The following is a 19853-nucleotide window of genomic DNA, read 5'->3' as shown; positions in this document are numbered from 1 at the left end:
CGCGCTCCGCCCGTGCGCTTGGCTCTTGGCTGCACGTTGCAAGCCGAGCGGGCGGTCAGGTCGCGCTGGAGACTTCGCAGGAAGCGGGGAGGCAGCCCGGGGAGCGCAAGCGTCGCTGATGGATCGCCGGGACTCTCCGGTCTGCTGCACGGGCTAAGGCGGGAATCCCCTGCAGCAGCAGCAGCCCGGACGGGCGGACGGAGTGTGCAAGGCATGCCCGCCTTGAAGCGCCTGCTGAGAGCCAGGCTGGGCAGGCGCTGCTCCGCCGCCTTCTGCCTCTTCTGGGCGGCGTGCGGGGCGGCAGGGGGCGTCTTCTTCTTCTTAGCGCACGGCGGCGCCCTCCTCTCCGGGCGCTGCACCGACGAGCAGAGCCACAGGATCCTGGCCAGGCTGGTAGGTGGCCGGGGACGGCTGCGGAGGGGAGAAGGGGAGGGTGGCCGGAGGGCGAAGTCCAGGGGAGCCCCCTTCAGACCGAGCAGGAGAGACCCGTAGTCGGGGCCAGGCTGTTTTGCGCCCTAGGCGAGCCCAACTACTTGCACAGACAAAGCACACACCCCGGGGGGGGGGAGCTAACTACAATTGCCCAATTGTGCAGGGCTTACCTGCTCCCCTCCCCAACATTTTATTCAAGTTGGCACCCTTGGATAGAACAAAAACTGATCTGTATAAAAATGTGCCCCTCTAAAGTGTGCGCCCTGGGCGCTGCCTCCTTGGCCTCATGACAGCACCCGCCCTACCGGCAGCAATGCCTTACTATCTGAGGCCAGGAAGCCGGCAGACTGGTGTGCGTGGTGGAGAGGAAGGCAAGGAATCCCACCATAGGCATAGTGGCAGAGGCAGTTCTCGGTTTGCCCCTATCCTTCTCCCTGCTGAATTCTACTGGGACTCAGGAGGGAGAGGAAGCTGACAGGCAGGGCCACTCCCTGGACTGGTTGTAAACTAAGAAGGCAGGCAGGTGAGGGCAGACCTGGGTGGCTGGGGCAGGGCCTCCTTGGCCCAAACTGACCAACCTTCATTGACTCCACTGCCGAAAATGACATAAGGCTCGGCCACACTTCTTTTCTGGTCCAAGATTTGGAACAAACGTCAACCAGCAGAGAACCAGTTTGTTCCAATTCAGCACTGAATAGCAGGTTTTCCCAGAGAAAGCGGCAGGATGAGAACTGGCCCTCTCGGACCTGTGCCTCAAAGTCATGGGGCAAGCAGAGGAAATCTCAGACAAAATAGGGGTGGCTGAGCCTGTAGATGCACCTGTGCGGACAGATCCCACCTCTGGATGAATCCTATTTCAGAGCCAGGCGGGCTAGTAGACATCATGGGAAGGAGGTTGAGTCCTGCTGGGCAGCAGCAGCAAAAGGCCAGGTTGGATCAAAGATGTCAGAATTAAACATTCCCCCATGACATTTTCTGGATGTTCTGACCCATGTGCCTTATAGATTGCTTTGCGGCATTTATTTCCCGTCTTCCAGGATGGCTTGTGTGGTTCTCTGCTCTTTTTTTTATCCTTGCATTAACCCAGCAAGGCAGATTAGACAGTCTCATGCTTAAACATCCTAGTTTAGTAGAAATATGAACCTGCCTGCCTCTTGGGGAAGGGGCACAGCTCAGTGGCAGAGCAACTGCTTTGTATCCAGAAGGTCCAAGGTTCAATCTCCAGGTGAGACAAAGAATGAGCCCTGAAACCATAGAGAGCAGTTCCAAATAGACAATATGGAACTAAATGGAGCAATGATTCAATCTGGTATAAAGCAGCTTCCTATGTTTATAGTCCAACACTCTATCCGCTACATCATGCCACTTCTCTATTGCTTGGGGAAAAGATGGAGCTCAAGGCTAATTGAACTTAGTAAGACTTCACTTCTGAATAAGTGATCATGGGATAAGCTGTAGGCATTGATTTAACAGAAGACTAAGAGTGAAACAGGAGTGTGGATGGATAAAAGACCATGAGGGGGATTAATAAAAAAAAAGTGGGTGGAAAGCCTAATATTTTTGCAAGAATTTTGAGCACTGTGGATACTTACTGTGGATACAAGTGCTTAATTTGTAAAATGAGAGGTGCCTGGAGTTTTTCATGATTTTTGTTTGGGAATAACTTGGTTCCAGATGTTAGGAGCTGATTGTTACAACTCAGTGGCGGGGAAGGAGGACATCTCCACATGCTGCCAGAAAATCCAGAACTCCTGGATTATATGCAGTTGGCAGGCATAACGTGAATGTAAAACAAAAACAAAAATCCTATATACACCTATACATCTAAATAAACTTTATTAATTTTGTTAGATGTTGTAATACTAACAGTGTAATCCCATGCATTTCTACTAAGAAGTAAGTCAAACTTAGTTCAGTGTGACTTTCTCAGAAGAAGGTGTGCTTCAAACTGCAGTGTTCTATTGACATTCAGTGTTCAATTGACATTCAGAAGTGCTTTTTATAAACCTATCCGTTGTGTGTCAAGTACAGTACCAAGAATTGAATGTATAAATGCAGTCCGGAAGTGGTGAGACACGAAACGATACAAAGGCACACATTATCTAAAATCTGTTCCTTTATCAAGGTGGTCTCCATTAAAGGTGTCTCTCACGATTAAAATGGCACACTCAGTTTTCAAAGGAGCTATGAATTTTGGTAGAGACTGAGACACATGAACTTTCTGTGCAGCCAACCGTTTGGTACATCAACTATGTTGGTACATAGTTGATGTACCAAATGTTGGAGAAAAGTGTGTGGGGGGGAATAATCCCCACCTTTCCAATAAAGCTAATGCAACAAAATTTTCTCTTGGATTTTTCTTGGATCCATCCTTGCTTATGCATGTGCATGAGACAGCCGAGTTCAGGACTGCTTTCTGCCAATGGTATCTGAGCCTCCAATTGTACTTGTTCCTGGAAAAATCAGACCTAACCTCAGACATTCATACCTTACGATTCAGTTGCATTATTCCATTTGTAGTAAGTCCAGTTGCACTTAAGAGGACTTGCTTCTAGATATGTATAGGATCGCTTTGTTAGTCATTCCCCCCCCCCTTCAGATAGATTGCTGCAATTCACTCTACATGGGGCTGCCCTTGAAGGAAGCCTGGAATTTGGTTCTGGATGCTGCAAAATGTCTGAGGATGGCAAGATGGGCTGTGTTAAGCCATGTTAGGCAAGAGGAACTATAATGAAGCGATTAATAGGATCGTGTTAATTGCATCGACACAATCAACATAATGTGTAGCTTGGCCCAGAGTTAAGCACTTATAAATCCCATTGAAATAAATCGGATATAAAAATACTTTGGGTTATATCCAGTGTTAGCCCTGTTTAGATCAGACCCCTTGAGATTAATGGACATGAGTAACTTAGGTTCATTAATTTTAGTGAGCTGCATTGAACTGAAGTCTTGTCCTCCCAGAAGCCAGCACAAGTCCCACCAGGGCAGCAGGACTCTTCCTTCCCTATGCAACCTTTACCCATGTTGCCCTCCCCAAAATCTCTTTGGGAGGGTCAGGACAACCTCCAGAACAGGACACAGAGCAGGGAAGGGAGATTGCTCCACCTGGCATGCAGAAATGCATGTGCCAATGAAACAGTTGCCTTAGTGCAGGGCTTCCCAAACTTGATTCTCCAGCTGTTTTTGGACTACAACTCCCATCATCCCTAGCTAGCAGGACCAGTGGGGTTTTTTTGGAATTGTAGACCAAAAACAGCTGGAGACCCAAGTTTGGGAAACCCTCCCATAGTGTGATATTTAATTCCACCCAGTGGGTCTGCTTAGTTGGATACAATCCTTTGGTTTGGCTGGGTTAAAGGTAAAGGTAAAGGGACCCCTGACCATTAGGTCCAGTCGTGGCTGACTCTTGGGTTGTGGCGCTCATCTTGCTTTATTGGCCAAGGGAGCCGGTGTACAGCTTCCGGGTCATGTGGCCAGCATGACTAAGCCACTTCTGGCGAACCAGAGCAGCACACGGAAACGCCGTTTACCTTACCTATTTATCTACTTGCACTTTGACGTGCTTTCGAACTGCTAGGTCACGTTTTCATAATTTTGTAGTGCCAGTAGCATAGTATTCTTGGCGGCAATTGTGCTAGGGAATAGCTTGTTCCACATTCACTGCTTAATTTTAAAAAATCGGGGGAAACATGTAAGATGCTGTCACCATGTTATGCCACAAGGTGCCATGCCATTCCCTTACCTCCACTGTGCCATACCATAGTTAATAGATTATATAGCCAATTCTGGGTTGGTGGCCCGTAGATGATAAAGGATCATGCTTTTGAGTAAAGACTAATGGGAGCCAATGAATCCTTGATGTCATGAATTGGAGATTTGTGAAAGTATTGGCATGAAAAGCACTAGGAGACGAGCAGCCCATGCTGATGGAGTTTTGCCTGTGCTTTGAGGAGGGGGGGGGGGGCCTGAGGGAAACAAGCCAGGCTGCTGATTAAGGGAATCGTCTGCTGCTTGCAAAGCATTTGCCACTGTGACTGCATCTTACACCTTTGAGGCAGCAGTTACTGTCAATTAAAGAAGACAGAGCATTCAGCTGCCAGGTTTAGCTGATAAAACGCAGTAAAAGCAGACGGGGGAAGGCAATTTGTATTTTCTAGTGAGTTTTCAAGGCAACTGTGTAGGTGGGCATTAGGCTGCTCAGCTCGAACATCTGCAGTCCATATCCATTAACTTCCCCTGATAAAATAAGAGGATTTATTATTTTAAGATAGCTGGAGGAAGGTTTGCTCTGTTTTGTCTGTGCGGCAACACATATCTAGAAAGTAGGAAAGTTATTCCAATGTTTTCCTAGCTTTCAGCTGCATAGTGCATTCTTCCTGAGCATATAATATAATAAACAGCACAAGGGGCAAAATAATTTCTTGCTGGAAATCTGATGCAGCCTATAAAATGCCCTCTCTGCCCAGTCTACACCCAGATTAAACCAGAGCACCTGTGTGTCGAGTGAAGTATTGTGTTTGAGCTGTGACTTACAAACATTTTCGGACCAAAATATTGTGTAAGGGATTGTCTCTCAGCTTTACAAGATGAGCATAGAGGGTTAAATAACAGGCCAAATTCCTTTATTTGCAAAGGGCTTTTGTCAAATGGGAAAGGAAGCCTAATGGAAATTAAATAATCTATTACGGTAGCAAGCTATTGATGACTATAAATTTTCCTGTGTTGTGTATAATAAACGAAGACAAATTATGTGCTTCTGCAGCCTTGCCAACTTCTTGGAAAGAGCAAGAGGATGAATTCTTTCTATCCCTTCTCCGTGGCAGGCAGCTGCAGTGCTGGATACCTCTGAGATACAGAATATTTTCACAGAATATTTTCCATTTCCTCCAGAGCTCTGCTAGAGCTCCAAAACAATTTGGAGGTATCTGACATAGCTTTGGGAATCACATCTGCATTATTCCCTTTGGCCTGTGTCCTAACTTGGATTCCAGAAGCAGAAAAGTTATTTGTAGCCTCATCCACAAACCAGATAAGCCAGAGTGCTGCACTAGGATTTAAGCCAATTCAGTTCTATTAACTCCAAATAAACTAATTTGGTGGGGTTGGGGGGTGCCTGTAGCTCTCTAGTTGTCGTTGGAGTAAATTCCCTCTCATTCCTGACCATGCTGGCTGGAGCTGATGGAGTCCAACCACATCTGGAAGGCCACAGAGTCCCTATCCCTGAACTAATTTGTCTTACATTCTAACAGACCAATTTAATTGGTTCCCAATTAATCCATGGGAAACTAACCTTGTGTGTTTGAAGTCTAGTCCTCAGAGTGGTTGCATGATTTCTTTAAGAGAGCTTTGTTGTTTACTCCTGACTCTTTGCGATCGCTGGGAAGCTTTCGGATCTGTTGTTTATTGAGCATTTATGCTGATATGTCCACATCAAACTTATGCAGTGGTTATATGACTGACACTAGATGTTTATTGAGATTCTTCCTGATATGTTCGCATGGAGGCCACACAGCCAGTGAGAGTTATCCCACCCTTTGCAGTGCAGTTTCCCATCACTTTTATTATAGGTTTTGCAGTTAGAAAAGTGACTAGATGATTGCACTAGAAAGGGAGGGAAAATTTGTGCAAATAAGCAGGCTCCCTGGAAGCTTCCTCTTTCACAAGTAGAGGTTGGGGAACCCTCCAGATGTTGTTGGACTCTAACTCCCATCAGCCGCAGCCAGCATGGCCAATGGTTAGGGATGATGGGAATTGTAGTCCAGCAACACCACAGGGGGAGATGCCAAGGGAGCACCAGCCCTTACAAATCTATAAAAGGGAAATGGATTGCTTTAGCGATTGGCTATAAAACGGATATTCTCGAATTTACTTCCATCTGTCATGTCGTACTGCTTGCATTAGTGAATGGCTTCAGGCAAAATCAGTGCTACTATTTAAATGCAGTTTTTCGAGTCTCTGCACACAGAAGTCTTTGCAGGCGTAAGTAAGATAGCTTTTGCAATGGCATGTGCTGCGGTACTCACATCCATTTGGTTGAGCTACAGGCTTTCGTGACCTTAGGAGAACTTGGCTCTGGAGATGAGTAAAGTATGCAAATTTCTCTCTGAAAAAGGCTGGGACGCATAGCGATTTGATATGCCCTAGATATGATGGATGGATATAACATTTCAAATGATTGTCGGTGGTGGGGGATGGGGGAGAGGTGAAGATGATGAAGAAGGAAAATAATATCTGAGCTCACAGGTGTTTGATAAAACCAACATGCCAGGCGTTCAAGACAAGCTGCTTTGGGTTGTATCCCATGAGGACTTTGTGCTGCTTGAAAGCACTTCCAAAGTTGGACACTCATTTTGTTGCCAATTCAGCCCTGATGGCTGAAGAAGCCTCCACAAAACAGCATGGCATGCAGGGCTACAATGGGAGGTATGGTGGAATTGGTGGACATCAGGGTTTTGTGGAAGTGCCAAGCAACATTATGTTCAGCCTTCCTCCCCCTTTTAGAATTGTAGAGTTGGAAGGGACCCCAAGGGTCATCTAATCCACATTCTTGCTCTTTGGAACTTGCTATGATGGTGGTTTTATTGCCCACCCTTCAGCCTAATGCCCAAGCTGGGTTACAATGATTTAAAACTCAGTTTCAAAACACAATTAAAACACACACATACACAATCTCAAAAAAAGAAAAAAGGCTGGGTCCTGAAAGTATGCATATCACAGGTGTTGAAGGTCAGGATTAAGAGGTGCTACAAACCTACTACAGAGCATTGTGATGGCCAGTTAAAAGTATATTCGGGCAACCCAAGCAAGGAAAAGGAATATCAGTTAATTTACAAAAGTTGGTATTCAAGTAACCAATCACATTGTAGCCATTTACTTGCTATTTTGCGACGATGGTAGCAAGGCTGATCCCAAATTTAGAAAACTTGGGGCATTGCCGCCACTGGTGGTGGGTGGTGTTCTCTTCAAGATATAACTGACTGATCTGGTTATCAGGAAGAATATTTCACCCAGGGGAGAAACTTGGCAGAGCACGCAACAAGTTCTACTCTACTATTCGTGGCTCCCAGGAGGACTCAGGAAATGGTATAAAGCAGTGTTTCTCACTGTAGCTCCCTTCTGACCTCATTTCCTTCCTGTGCCCCCCCCCCCCCGTCCTACCGGTAGAAAGGTAGCTACTTAAATGTTTTGTTTGTAAATAGAATACAGAATAGAATATAATTCATACAAAATACGATTACATTTAAAATATATACTTTTAAGAATTTCTCGACCAATGGGACCCTTGTGCTTGTTGACCGGGAACAAGCTTTTTTATATCTGGTTCTATTGTGTGAGGGATAACTGAAGATCACCTCTGTCCATTTTGTTAAGGCGGTTCCGCATGAGGCTGAGTAACTCTTGCATGCAGCTACATACCTCCTTTCGCAGTAGTGCTTGCATGAAGAAACAGCACACCCTCATAACTAACATTGCTGCAGCCATACACCTTGCCTGGGACAAACAAGATGCGGGCAGCTTAGTGCGTGCAGCAGTAGGGTGTGGAAGTGGGAGAGAGAAGGAAGCAGAAGTGACGTTGCCACAGAGGGTGCATGGCACTGCATCCACTGAGAAGCATGCTTGTTTCTCTGTTCACTCTACTTTTCTCTTTTTTGTTCTCAGTCACTTTTCTGTTTTCTTCACTTCTCATTTTCCTCTGTGGCCTCCTAGTCTTATGCCATGCCCCCCCCCCATTTATGCAGTTTTCACCTGTGGCCCCCTTGGAATACAGTGGTACCTCTGGTTATGTACTTAATTCGTTCTGGAGGTCCGTTCTTAACCTGAAACAGTACTTAACCTGAAGCACCACTTTAGCTAATGGGGCCTCCTGATGCCGCCACGCCGCCGGAGCACGATTTCTGTTCTCATCCTGAAGCAAAGTTCTTAACCTGAGGTACTATTTCTGGGTTAGCGGAGTCTGCAACCTGAAGCGTATGTAACCTGAAGCGTATGTAACCCGAGGTACCACTGTATCGGGGGCAAGCGGTCAGGGGACCATATGGCCCCCAGTTAGGAAACACTGGTTTAAAGATAACTGATACAGTTCCTCCATAGCACTGCTGGAACTATTTATTGGCTCTCTCATAGGAGCATGCAGAGTTTGCTTCCAAACTTGTATCTGGGAGGCTTTTGTGTGAAGGCAGCATTTCTATGCGCTGTGTGTGGAAGGGGGTGGCGAGGCATAAAAGCTGACACACCATCGCCATTGTTGGAGCTGAGCTGAGGCAACTTGGCATATGATAAATATAAAAACACGGGGCAGTATTCAGCTCCTGTATCCCTTCAGCACAAGGATTTCCGCTTGCACAATGGGATTCCCTCTCCCTTCCCCTGCAAGTGCCCTGCACCCTCTGCTCCAGAGCGTTGGGGGAACCCCTAGAACAGATTTAGGGGTTGCACAGGGGGAGAGCATTCCATTGCACAAGCAGAAATCCTTGCACTGGCAGAATGTTTTGTGAACCCTGTGCTGGATTCTACCCTTATATTCTGTACGTAATCTGTGCCATTTGGAACTGCTCCAGATTTTGCTCTCTCCATCCCTCGCATGCAGAGTCCATAGCCAATAGAATGTAAGCTGGCAGAGACCTGGGAATGGGATGAACTGGCAGGAGAAATATGAGAGAGCCTCGCGGGGCTTGCATTTTCTGGGGTCCAACATTCTCTCATGTGAAAATATATTGTGGGAAATTCCTGGCCTGAAGAATGGGGTGTGTGGAGGGGAAATTAATGCAGAAGTTGGTATCAAGCCACTAACTGGCTGTCTGATTTTCTTCATGTTCCACCCTAGCCCACGTCGGTCATCTTCTCCTCCAGAGAGTTGCCTGGAATAGACTTTGCAGCTGCACTTCTGGAAGGTCTGAATGGACACAGTTATGCAGATTGCTTATACTCCTAGAAACAGAGGGATGGAAACAATTATGGCTGGAGGAAGGGACTGGCAGGGGAAATCCTGTTTATTTATTTATTTTGGTGCATTTGAGATGACCACATAACTATAGAGTCCTGATTTCTTTTTTGTCTCTTTGGTCATGAACTGTAGAATTTGCAAACCACACAAATATGTCCCATCATACCTTTTGTCAGTGGACTTACCAGCAGGTCTTGATTAAGAGACTGCCCAGCTTTGTTGTACAACAAGCATGTGGTTTTTGTTTCGTTTTACAAGACCCTGCATATTTTCAGCTTGGCAGATAACAATTGCTCTAATGCCGTCACATTTTAGGATGTACAGAGGCAGATTGTAGCCCTGAATTCTGTGTGGTCACAACTCCCCATGCATTTCAGTTGGTCCCACAAAATGTTTTCATAGCAAGTTTCTCCACCGCCGTAAGAAAACCCGTATCATAATGCCTTACAGCTGTTTATCTTTATCACTGCTTTTAATCATTGTGTAAAATTTTAGGCTTTCCGGCAGCCAGTTTTATGTGTGGCAAAAAAAAGTGGATGTGTCTGTGTTTTGAAGCAACAGGCTTCATATTGCTATGATTATCTGAACCCTCAACCACCATGTGGGTGTACAGCAAAGGCACCAGGCCCAAACCAACGAGGCACATTTTTATGTGTCTTTACATATGTGGCAGAGAGAAGGAGAAAAATGTTTCCAAAAGTACAGACCAAACTCACCGCTGGCATAGCATCCAAAGGAACCTGAACTTAGGGTGTCTCCTGACAGTATTTTGTGGGAGGGATTCAAGTGCATACTAGAACTTTAGAAATGGACTTTCTGCGTGTAGGAAAGTGACAGGGAAATGCATTGGAAAAAGTTGGGTTGAATGAATGGCTAACGGGCAGATGTCAGCCCATCAGAATGAATGCTCAATGAAATTCGGATATAAATTAACCAATACACAGACTTTGTGTAAGCAAATCGGGGTGAATGATCAATAAATAGGCCATTAGAGGGAACCCTTAGAGCAAAAGTACAGAGCTTAAACAACATGAGATACAATTTACTGACCTTTGTGGGCTGTCTGTTTATGAGCTTGCTACCCTCGAAACAACAGCTAGCAAGAGTTTCTTGGGAGTTTATGACCTGTCGGGTCTGCAGGAAAGATGGAACAGCAAACATAGGCAAACATCTCCCTCAGACTTTCCTGACACCTTTGCTGTGTGTTACTTTTGTCTGTGTCATGGAGAACTTGAGTATGTAAAGCTCCTGCAGGGATTTGTCCTCTTCCCCTACTCTTGATGTGACTGGAAATGGTGGCTTTCTGCTGTCAATTGATTCTTTCTTTCTTTCCACATTTCTCCAGTGCCTTGACTATAGAAAAGGAGCCTTGACAGGAGACCTTTGCGAAGACTTGTGTGTGGCACAGAAGTTGATATACAAGCGCTGCCTTTATTACGACAGAGGTAAGAAGGTCATCCAAGCTGACTGGAGAGGCCGCCCAGTGATTCTGAAATCCAAAAATGAAATCTTCTCTAGCTACCACCACCTTGGCTTTCTGGAGGAAATGGAACCGCAGGGTATTCCAGAGGCAGAGCTCCTCCTGATGGTCGCTTTGGAGATCAAGAATGTTCTGGGTCTAGAACTTCCTAATAACACCGTGGTGCCTTTGTGGACGAAGGGGAGGGGCCCACACTGGAAAGCGCAGCTGGCTAGCATGTGGTCCCTACTCCAACAAGAAGAATATATTTACTTCAGTGTGCTGCAAGACTTCAGTAAACATGTCCTGAGGGTCATTGGCTCCTGTGGCCACTTCTATGCTGTGGAGTACCTGACCGCTGGGCATACCTGGCACAAAACACTCTTTTCTGTGGAAGATGCGGTCGGCGTTTCCTTTTCTGGGATTAAAAGCAAGGCTAAGGCCATCACCGAAATTGCCATCAGCTTTCTGGATATGGTAAAACATTTTGACAATGACTTTTCTCACCGGCTTCATCTCTGTGACATCAAGCCAGAAAACTTCGCCATCCGAAGTGATCTGACGGTAAGTGAGGACCTCAATGTCATTACTGTGGTTTGGGTACATGTAGCATGCAACTCATAACCAAAGGAGGTCTTCTTCTCCATTGATATCCCATATGCAGAGCCCTGTGACCACAAGTGTTCCCAAATGTTGACTGGCCTTGGAAATTTGTCTGCTCAGAAACATTCATACCATTCATTTAAAGCACATGGGTTCTCTCCCCCCCCCCCCAAAAAAACCTATGGGAATTGTAGTTTAAGGGTGCTGGGAATTGCAGCTCTGGGAGGATAAACTACAGTTCCCAGGATTCTTGAAGGAAAACCATATACTTTAAATGAATGGTGTGGATGTGAGCCAATGACTGACTTGATGAATCTATCACCTATTTTGTTGTCAGAAATCACTTGCCTTCTGCAAGTGGGTCCTGCATTCTTGAAAAACTGCCTCTTTTGCAGCAATATGTTCTGAACAACAGAACAAGATGTTTTTTGACCATACGAGCTATGTACCAAAAATCAAATAACATATAGAACAAGTGGGACTTGCAACAAAATGTTGCAGTGTGAAGTATTCCTGTTCAGAGTTCTAGCCTTTCCCGGGATATTCTCTTCCTCCACTCTATTTTTCCCAACAGAGACTTAGTGTCCTATGGTCACTGAGCACACTTGATTTGTTTTCCCTCCCTGTTCTTTAGTGTTTTCCCCCCTGAAGATTTGTGTGTGTGTGTGCGTGTGTACTTCTGCTAATTTCCAGGTTCCCAAGCTGATATCTCCATCTAGCTGGTGATGTTTTAGCTACAAAATGGCTAGAACTTCCATATCTTGGAGAGTCAAGTATTTGCCTTGAGCATCTTCTAGAGGTCTGCTAGCTTATAGCTGACATACAACATCGAGATCGGGGACAGAGGATGCTTTGAGAAATTTTGTTATTGATTTGATCCATTGTGAGCCTTTGGTGAATAGAAATCCAATTCAATACTGGCCCTCAGCTTATATTTTTTGTGAAGATGGAGCCTTCTATAGAAGGCTCTTCAAATCATACTCTCAGTTTAACTTGGAGCAAATTAATTTCCTCCTGTAGAGTGAAAGTAGAATATGTTCATTAACACGGCTGCCAGCAGAGCCAGTATTTATTAAGTATGCACACAGAACTTTGCACTAGAACGTGCTGTGCAAAGGTTAAGCGTGTGGTGATTTAAAGGCATAGGTGTGTTTTTACTCTCCAATTTATTTTTGTGTTTGTTCAGGTATGTAATTAGAAGCTAGGGAATGGGTGGGAAGCAGCAAAAAAGGTGTGAATTATTAAGTGAAAGAGATTTTGTTTTTAAAAAAGCTCTGCTTACCATATGTTAAATCAGATTCAGCACTGTCACTATATAGCGCCACTTCATTCATTTGAGGACCTCTTCTACCTCTTCTACCTGATTACAACAGCATCCTTCACCCATAGGGAACTGCTAGCTATTCACCAACGCCATGCCTACATGGTGCTGACAGTTCTGCCCCCTGCCTGCCCACCCTGTCATGTCCCTCTTCAAGTCAGAACTGATAGTTCGCTGGCTGCCAGTTAGTGGTGGTAGCCAATGACTACCTCCTGCTCCATGCTGTGCTGGTTGTGTTGCTGGTATAGTCCTATTGATTGGACCCAGACTGTGATTCATTGCTTTGTAGGTCCGCGTCTGAGTCTGTCCCTGAGTCATAGGGCAAATGTCAGCCTTGGTGCCATCGCATCTCAAGCTTATTCAAAGGGAAATGAGTGGTGGTGAAGTTAGGCTTGATAGCGCTGCCAAAAAAGTCCCGAAGAATAGTGTGGGAAAGCAACCAGTCTCATGAAAAACGTATAACTTATTCCAGCAAGTGCCAATGCCTCGCCATTTGCATTAATCTAATATACATCAGGATTTGCAGTTGGAGGGCAAACATGTAGAGATCACTCTTGATTTCTGGATACGTCTCCTGGGACTAATACCGAACTACTGATGACTTCCTTGTTGCATCTTTGTTGTGTGTGTCTTTTGTTGACTGCTTTTTGGCACACAAATTGGCCCTGAGGCGGCCCCATGCTTGGCTAGTCTGCCAGCATGAGTCTTCTGTGTGTAAACTAATGGAATGGCTGGTATATTCTATTTCTTTTCTTCAGCAGCCTGTATAAAGCTGAGTTTCAGCCAGGCTACCTCACATACGGAAAATAAAAGGCAGGGCACGCACATTAAGAAGATCTGGCCCAGTTTTGTGCCTAATAACAATCCACCAAACAAAACCCAGTAGCTGGAATTTTTTTTTATCAGTGGACCCACTTAAAAAATTAGGAGCTCGATGAAGTTAGAGCAAGCTGCAGAATGCTACATACTAGATATGTTTCTGATATTGCCTGCATGAACTTGTGAAAGGCCCCAGGGTGTGTCAGTCTTCTAAAGCTTTCCAATAAGTCTTCCAAAAACGCTTCGAGCTGAGGTCTGCTCAGAAAATGAGAGGGCCATTTCAAGTTCAGTACTTTCACCCCGTCACTCAGACAACTGTGGGTTTGAAAGCTGCCTTTTCTTCTCTCACTCCCCATTACTTTAAATGTTGTTGTTTTTCAAGTGAAAAGAGTGTCCACTGTAGAAAGTGTTGTACTGACAGCTTGGAGACTAGACTTCACAGTTCACATTATCCACAGAATGAACATGAAGTTGGCAGGCAAATATCATTAGAAGCACTATTATCAACTCCTTTTGCTTTAAGGGTGTAATCCTATACTGAAAATCTGCTGGCTGAGGGGCAACAGGATTTTGCGGCAAACCTTGCTGTGCTGGCCGAGTGCCAGGTATGCCCCTGAAACCCTCAGAACAAAGTCATAACAAACATCACCACTACCCCTCCAACCAGCTGAACTGAAGGATCCCCACCTTCTCAATCTATTTGCAGTTTGTGGTGTATTCTGAACAAATTTTAATCTTTTTCTCCCCTTTTAAAACCAAGAAAGATGTGCGCAGAACAAAATGTTAATATCAATTTTGTGAAGGATGGCTATCCCGGCCCTTGATACCTGGCATAGTCTCTCCAAAGCAGAGCCCTTATTCCTTCTATTGTTTGCAAGTGCACACTCACACACACATTGTCAAAAGACTTGGGTTGATGGGGCTCACAGTTCAGCAGTAGCCCCACCTCAGCAAGTTGCAGTTGTCTACATTTCTAAAGCATTAAAACAGGTGAGGAACCCTTGGCCCTCTAGACATTGTTAGTCTACAGCTCCCATCATCCCTGACCATTGGCCAAGCTGGCTGGGGCTGATGGGAGTTCCAAGTCCAAGAGCATCTGGAGGACCAGAGTTCTCCTATATCCCTGCTTTACAATTATCCCAGTTCAGAAGAGCAGCACTGATGTGGGTATCTGTTTACTAGGGGATGTTAAATTCAGGTTCCCACTCAGCTCTCACAGCGTATTCCTGGGCCACTCACAGTTTCTCCTTCCTAATCTCCCTCACAAGGTTGGTAATAAAAAATGGGGTCAAAGGGTATTCTGCTTTGAGCTCCTTGGAGGAAAGGTGGACTATACATAAAATCTCTGCACAAACCTTTGCTAATCTAGAGGGTGGAAATAGCTCACTTATTTGGATTTTAAATGGTTTTCTTGTTGTTGCTCCACGGCGATGGAGAGTATCTGGACTTGGGGAATCCTCAGCAGTTGATGCTACTGACAATGGAGAATGTAGCATCTCAGAAATAGGTTAAATACTTGAAAAACAGACGTAATGTAGCAGTTCATGAAGCAATTTCATTTTTTCATAGAAGGAATGAAAATATTTTATCTTAATAAGTTGAAAATGACCAAAACTCTAAGTTTACTTGGTGGCATGGTGGTGACTCCAGAAGACCAAAAGGATGAGGTCTGTGCTATAGATGCACTAGAAAAAGAAAGTTAAAAACCCACCCATAGTTGTCGTGGGGACAGTGGAAATAGATTCACAGACAAACACCCCTAGGCAAACAAACAATAGCTGCAGCCACAGTAAATGAATGAATTTATAACATGAAACTCTGCACTTGATCAGATGCTGACTTTATTTTTATTTTTTCATGATTGCCAAGCTTTATTTTAATGTTTTTGCTCTAATGTGTTAGGAATGTGGCAGATGTAAAGCATGGAACAGTAGGAGCCAGAGGGGAAGAGAAGGAGAGAAATCACCACAATTGGAAGCAAATACTGTATTATTGTCTCAAGGGGGGTGGCTGTACGTCCACTAAGTCCAGCATCTAAAATTACCTAATTGCACACAATGGGTGGGCCATTTGGTCACCTGAACACAGGAAGTTCTTTTATACAAGGTCAGGCTATTTGCCCACTGAGCTAAGCCTCTTATTTGGTCTCCTCTGGCTGACAGCAGGACTCCAGGCCTTAGGGAGAGGTCTTTCTGATCCTTTTAAATAGGAATATCAGAGACTGAACCTGAGACCTTCTGTATGCAAATGATGTGCACTACCGCTGGGCTATGGGAAGGGTCAGCTTCCTATTGGACTGCTGCTGTTATGCCTCTGAGGGTGGGGCTTGCTAGAGCAAATGGAACAGAATTTATGTCATCACAGAAACCACTCCCCTTGTGAAGGAGAATTGACCTACCTTTTTCCGAGGCTGCCATTTTCGCAGGGATCTCCGAAAAGAACTTCCCCTCCTTTCACGCCAAAGTTGTCTGTTACTCATGCAATTCTGTTTCAAGCCTTGGTGTTGCAGAGCTAATCAGCGAAAGCTCTTCCACTTGTAATTTCTAATTTTCTCTTGCATTCATCTTGGAATGCTTGAATCAGCAGTCTTTAGGGCTCAGGAACAACGAGAGCAGAAAAGTGGCAATTTGCACGGACTGTTGTCACCCTTGAATGCATTATTCTGGTTTGCAGGTGGTGGCTATCGACGTAGACATGGCTTTCTTTGAACCGAAAATGAGAGACATCCTTGAGCAGAACTGCACGGGCGATGAAGACTGTAATTTTTTTGATTGCTTTTCAAAGTGTGACCTGAGGAGCAGAAAATGTGGAGCAGAGAGAGCCAATAACAACCTCCAAGTGAGTGGCTACGGGCTTATTTGTCTCCCTTACTGGATGCATGTCTTGACTTTAAAATACCCATGAAAGTGCAAGTTTAAAATAAATGATGCTGCGAGTGACTGTCACTTAAGGACTTATTCACACATGCATGCACACCACTCGATGACTGCAGCTCCAAGCAGTAGCTTCCATGGATGAACAAGCTTTCACAGATGTAATCAACGCAGGCAGAGTTTCGCATCTTGCCGCATCATCACCTCAAGCAGAGTGTGTTTCAGTGAAGATGAGTGACATCTAAAGTGGCAGCGTTCCATGGCTGGTACAGGGTTGCTGCCAAGAATGGCACCCCCATGGCAAATTTTGCTTACTGCCGTAACATCAAGTGATACCACATTGATGCAGTGTCACTGCTTTGTCAAGATAGCTAACTTCCAACAGTAGCCAAAGGTGTTGCATGGAGGGTAGGAAATCTCACATTGTAATGGCATTGCATCACTTGTCAAGTCCTTCTAAGTCCCTTTCACTCATCATAGTAAAGCTGGGCAATATCTAGTTTTCAGCATTGTGATATGTCATCTGCTAAGCGTCACAATATAACAATATATCATGATGTTGGAAATAAGGATGTACAATAGTACCTTGGTTCTCAAACTTAATCCATTCCAGGAGTCTGTTTAATTCCTGAAACCATTCGAAAACCAAGGGGTGGCTTCCGAAAAACATTTGCAAACCGAAACACTTCCAGCTTTGCAGCATTCAGGAACTTATTTGTTCGGGAGCCAACCCGTTCAAGTTCCAAGGTACCACTGTAACTATGTAGAGATGAACAGAATAATGTGCTGGCAACTGCTACTACTTAGGGGTCTAAAACTGATACATTTTTACTTACTTTTAACATATTGTTACAACTATTATTTTGTAGTACAGTGGTACCTCGGGTTAAGTACTTAATTCATTCCGGAGGTCCGTACTTAACCGGAAACTGTTCTTAACCTGAAGCACCACTTTAGCTAATGGGGCCTCCTGCTGCTGCCGCACTATTTCTGGGTTAGCGGAGTCTGTAAGCAATGACCAGTTTCACGGTTTTCCCCACATCACAATATTTTACGTAGCACCCACACCCACATTGTGATTCACGATATGTGGCCATATAAAATATTATGAAACCATGATCACAAGGTGGACTTCAAACCGGTTTTGGACGATGCATCAATACATCGCCCAGCCCTACATCATAGCTCCCGCGTTGCTCTACGCAGAAGGGGGCCCACACTGAGCAGTGGCACCCACATGAACAACACTACATGGTAGGCATGGACCCTTCACACCCTACATGTGTGAAGGCATAATTGCTACCTAGAACCCTGCATGACTGTGGTTCTGGATTGCATGGAAGCCTTTGCACATATCAACTGCACATTCAGAGGCTCCAGATGTCCACATTGTTTGTGCAGATGGTAGAGGGCTTCCTGGTGTTCCTTTGCAAAGTAATAGGGGAACGATCGGGAGCGAAGAGGATTCTAAACAATTATGCCAGTGCTGCTTAGGGTGGCATTCCCATTGTAGGTGTACCATGTAGCCAAGCTGTCATCTGTGAGATCAAGTGATGTATGGACTTGTGTGTGAACTGGTGACTCCAGCTATGGATGCTTTTTTGGAGTGGAAGCAAATGGGCTCTTCTACCTATCATTCTGAATGAATTAGAAGCCTTTGTTGTCACTAGGGATGGACAGCCTTTGTCGGTCCTCTTTTATTCTTGCTGGCACTCAATCATAGGTCATAGAAAATAACAGGAAATGAATATTCCTCATGAGACCTTCCCACTCAACATGGAAAGATCAGAGGGTGATGGGGATGGGAACACAGGAGGCAGGGATGGTGTGTGTGTGTGTGTGTGTGTGTGTGTGTGTGTGTGTGTGTGTCCACAACACACCTTGTGTCTTCATGCATTCCTTAAATGCCAGGAGAGAGCATATACACTCCTTTTGCAAGTAAGATGACAGAGTGCCCTATAGTTTGCAGTTGGTTTAATCAACCAGAGAGTGCAGGTTTCCTGCTTCCAAAGAGCCAAAAACATTAGAACTTATTACTGAACTTAGATAAATTATATGACTTAACAATAATCCAGTCACATCAGCAAAATATATTTTGCATGAAGATCTTAACCTTAAAGTTGGATGGGACTAAAAGATCTTTGTGAATTACTGCTTCTCTCTCTCCCTTTCCATAGGTCATCTGTGAAAAAATATTCCGTCCCTGGTTTTCTCTCAACTTCATGGGATCTGCTGTCTCCTTTCCCCTGCAGCTGCAGTTACAGAAGGCAGTGCAGGATTGTGCAGAAGCCAGCACCAAGGACACTGGCCATCATCAGAGCCATTCTTCACATTCTCTTTCTAAGTTATACCATTTGCTTCAAGCTAGTCAAAAGGAACTTCAGAAATCCAGTAGCTACCCTCATCAAATTCACCAATGATTACTATTCAGGGAAGAAGGACTTTATGTTTTTTTCTTCTTCCATTCAATAGAATTAATTTCCATTTAATGACTTCTGACTGTGCTTTTCAAAACTGTGATTTGAAGAGGTAGTGTGTTTATTATTAATACTCTTGGAAATGCAAAATCATTTTTATTGGACTCTGTTTTTGCTTCATTCCTGAACCCATGCTGCTTCTCCCCTGCTGTTATTTTGCATTATATTGTTTATCCAAAAAGCAGCAGCACCCGTCCAAACTAATGTCTGACCCAAGGGTGGAACAACATTTAAATTTCAGATGTGCTTTGGAGATGGAGGGGGGAAGGGAGAACAGCTTTGTAAGATTAATTCAAGTTTGAAAATAAAAAGCTGGGGTGGAGTGGTCACCTAAATACGGTAATTAATGTTTTATTCAATAGAGATTGTGTAGACTAAGATCTTTGTTAGCAAGAAAAGGAAAAAATATTGGAACAAAGGATAGTTTTCTCTCTGCCTGCCACCCATCACTGTTTAAGTCAGAATAGACTTACAATAAAACTGTTTTGCCCATTGATTACAATAAAACAGCATCAAGGCTACAAAGGTTGGGATCACAAGGCAGGGGCAAGCTACCCTGTGCCCTCTGTTGGACTACAACCCCCATCAGCCTCAGCTAGCATGGCCAATGGACAAGGATGATGGGAGTTGTAGTTAGATTAAGCACAAAATTGGCTATCCTGCGTACCTCATCCCAAGTTCAGCCTGGGCCATTACTTCACTATTTTAGTGAAACTGCAGCACTGATTGAACCAAAGGAATTGGCTCTTCCGCAAGGACTGTGACCAGAGTCAAGAAATAGGATACCTTGCACTTGGCTTGTCAGGTCATAACCCAGAGTGGTGGTCTACCTTAAAATCCCAGGAAAGGTGGGACACTCAGCAGTTGTGGCTTCTTCCACCTGTTTCTTTTCAGTCTTTTTAAACCCACCTCTGTTCCTCCT

The 19853-nt window shown here is 44.7% G+C and overlaps 1 protein-coding gene across 1 annotated transcript; it reads left to right on the top strand.

Moving 5' to 3' along the window:
• On the top strand, nt 1-19260 carry DIPK1C (divergent protein kinase domain 1C). The gene is made up of 4 exons (XM_081873746.1): nt 1-393; nt 10725-11402; nt 16255-16419; nt 18632-19260. The coding sequence occupies exons 1-4, from the start codon at nt 214-216 to the stop codon at nt 18872-18874; spliced, it is 1266 nt and encodes a 421-aa protein (XP_081729872.1). The 5' UTR covers nt 1-213; the 3' UTR covers nt 18875-19260.
• The last annotated feature ends 593 nt before the right edge of the window (nt 19261-19853 follow it).

Source organism: Podarcis erhardii (assembly GCF_964252035.2).
Source record: "Podarcis erhardii genome assembly, chromosome: 8".
Taxonomy (NCBI): Eukaryota; Metazoa; Chordata; class Lepidosauria; order Squamata; family Lacertidae; genus Podarcis; species Podarcis erhardii.
This window is presented reverse-complemented; position numbering and strand designations above follow the sequence as displayed.